The sequence below is a fragment of the Chanos chanos genome, chromosome 5, assembly GCF_902362185.1.
Source record: "Chanos chanos chromosome 5, fChaCha1.1, whole genome shotgun sequence".
In the NCBI taxonomy this organism is placed as follows: Eukaryota; Metazoa; Chordata; class Actinopteri; order Gonorynchiformes; family Chanidae; genus Chanos; species Chanos chanos.
This window is the reverse complement of record NC_044499.1, coordinates 5,270,811-5,273,928: the sequence shown is the minus strand read 5'-3', so window position 1 is coordinate 5,273,928 and position 3,118 is coordinate 5,270,811. Positions and strand designations below refer to the sequence as shown.

The 3,118-nt window shown below is 43.1% G+C and overlaps 1 protein-coding gene across 1 annotated transcript; it reads right to left on the bottom strand.

Moving 5' to 3' along the window:
- Positions 1–716: 716 nt before the first annotated feature.
- tmem68 (transmembrane protein 68) lies at positions 717–3,118 on the bottom strand. The gene is made up of 6 exons (XM_030773526.1): positions 2,791–3,118; positions 2,429–2,596; positions 1,574–1,767; positions 1,385–1,445; positions 1,083–1,222; positions 717–821 (listed from the first exon to the last, which is right to left on the bottom strand). Exons 1-6 carry the CDS (start codon positions 3,116–3,118, stop codon positions 717–719), a joined length of 996 nt encoding a protein of 331 aa, XP_030629386.1.

The following is a 3,118-nucleotide window of genomic DNA, read 5'->3' as shown; positions in this document are numbered from 1 at the left end:
AATATGGGCATGTAACAACAGACTCTGATTGGATTGCAATCTGGTATTGAATTATAAACCGATATAAACTGCTCCAATTTTTTGGAATATCAAAAAGTGAATATCATAAAAGGAAAAAAAAAACATTTTATCCTTATCTTAATCAATGAAATTAACATAAACTGTATTTTTTTTTTTTTTTACACAAGATGTATCCAACGTTGTTCCTTGAGGACTGAAAAGTTTAAAACAATGGCCTCTCTCTCTCTCTCTCTCTCTCTCTCTCTCTCCTGACACAAAACAAACAAACAAACACTAAGGCTTCTGACAAACAAATTCATTTGGCAGTGGTCCTTTGAAACAGCTAAAAGTGTGCAAATGTACATGGTTCAGATCAATCTCCAAAAAGAGAGATATGACGTGAAACCACGCGTTCACAAACATGCACACGAGGACGCGGGCAGGACGACAGGCAATCCCGTTTGTTCTGTAGCGACTGTGTAATGTAGTGATAAACCTTCAGTATCCTAAATGTCTCTCCACCGGATCCTCACCTCAGTGACACCACACGATTAAGGGGGTCACCCTATGACCTGTAGCACTCCTGGGATTTCCAGTTGAATTTCCTGTGGGAAATAAAAGCAGTAACGTTTGTTTCTTTTTTTGTTGTTGTTGTTGTTGTTGTTTTGTTTTTTTTTAAGGTTTTGTTCTGGTTGATGAAAGAAAAAGGCATTGCGTTAGTCGGCTTTCCGGCTCCTCTGGAACCTCTCTAACAGCGCCCTGAGAATACTGCCAGGGATTTTCTGGTGTCTGTCGATAAGGGCTTGAACCGCCTGCTGCACCTGCAAATAATAAAAAATAAATAAATATCACACAAACGGCCCTTAGACTCAGCACTGCACCCACTCACTCATGCATGCCAACAAACACACACACACACACACACAAAATCTCTTGAACACTGAGTAATTAAACTTCAGTAGTATAATTGGCTGAATTCACTCCATGGATGAATAATGAACCTAGATTAATGCAATGCTAACAGAAAACCCTGTCAATACTTGTTTTGTTTTTTTTTAAAAAAAGAAAGAAAGAAAACCTGCCTTTTCGGCCAATTCTACTGCGCTCAGTTTAGGGTCATATGGAATGGGGTCACCTAAGTATGTGCGGAATTTGACGGGAAACCCTCCATATATAGGCGCAATGGGCAGCCGAAACCTTTCATAGACCCATCGGAAGAACCCTGGTAGAAAAAAAAAACAAAACAAAAAAAAGCCCAATAATTAAATAATAATTTATTAAAGTACAGTGGAAGACAAAGTGCACTGCAAGTGCTTTTGTGTAACAGTAACTATAAAAATAAATTAAACTAAATAAAAATGAATTAAACCCACTGTGTACTCACTCAGCGTTCCCAAAGAGCGGAACCCCTCCCTGACATTTTGTGTAAACATGGGAATAATTGGCTGAGGGAGAGAAAGAGAGAGAGAGAGAGAGAGAGAGAGAGAGAGAGAGAAAGAATAGTGTCAGGGCAGTGAGGGGTAATAAGTAAAACACTTTAGCTCCAGTAGAGAAGAGAGCAGCTTCTACCCACCACTTTCGAGTCAATGGCAACTTGTGCGAAGCCTTTGCGCTTGCCCCATAGCAGGGGGTAGGTCTCATCGCTGAAGAGGGCTTCCCGTACACCTCCAGGTGAGATACCCAGGAGATGACCATTCTTCAAAGCCTTCACACACTCCTCCTGGGGTCCATGGATCACACTAAACACCTCCAGCAGCAGTTTAAACCCTACCCAGACAGAAAACACTCCTTTTAAGCCTTTTTTTTTGGGTCCCTGTGGAACGCTAAAAACATAACTGTGTTAGTGACCCCTTCTAGCAAATATTTGAGAGTTTAAAGTCTCTCCCTCAATAGTTTCTGTGCGCACAACTCAAGTCACTAATATCGACTCCAAAGCAGATTTTCTTTCTAGCACAGCACTTACACACTTAACTCAACCCATTAGGTGTTTTACATTCAGTGGACCAATAAAATTAGCTGTATTAGCACTAGATCAGAATGAAACTTGTTGTCCAATGAGCTCACTGGCCCAAGGTCATCTCTGAGAAACAGGAATAGGGCTGTGGGCAATTCTTCATCCACCCCAACACACCACAAACACATTTCACCCATCCAGTTATTAGGCTCAGGTGCGCGACAATTAGCTTTGGAACACAGTCCTGCTGGAGTCGAGTGACTCAGTGAAAACGCTGCCCACCTTAGAACTTCAGGGTAAAAAATGTTATAACACATTGATTTGTTGTGTTGTTGCCCTTAGAGGGAGAGTACAGCTTCAGATCTTTAGATTTTAGTGTGAGAGGCAGTGAGGCAGGCTTGAGAATTTGATCAGACTGATGCCGGCCACATTCGGGACCGTTACAGGAGTGCATCTCGACAGTACTGCACTTACCTGGGACCTTGAAAAGGAAATGATCAGCGACAGAGTGACACGTCCGTCCCTTCTGAATGATCACGCTTGCCAGGAAGTAGTAATAGTCAATAGGAATAGCCCCGTGATAGTAGACTATCAGAGCGGGTCCTTCATCCGGAATCTTCTCTAAACCGTGTATTTCATAACCTGGGAATAGTTTAAAAAGGCAAAAAAAAAAAAAAAAGGCAGGTTTTCAAGCCCACATCTTGCCAGTGACAGAGTTGATATATTATGTTTCTGTCCTTGAAATGGCCACAGTGTTCTCTTTCTTTCCTCAAGGCACACACACACACACATACACACACACACACACACACACACACACACAGAAGAGTATGTACCATGCCATATGGCACCGTGTCCATCCCAGAGAGTCGCCAGGGTTTTCCTCGCTCCGTCCCACAGGTTGTTGGAATACGCCTCTCTCAGCTGGTTCTTCCGTTTGTACACGTGCAGGAAGAGAATGGACAGGTAAAGGAGGATGACGATGAGGAAGGGCAGGACGAAGACGACGACGAGGGGGGTAAAGACCCATAGCAGATACTCGACGAAGCTGAGGTAGTCCTCCATGTTTCCCCAACCCGCCCACTCCTCCCAGACATGTAGCAAACAGGCAAACACACTGACAGATCCATTTCCAGACCAGCAAGACCCCAGACTCTCTGACAT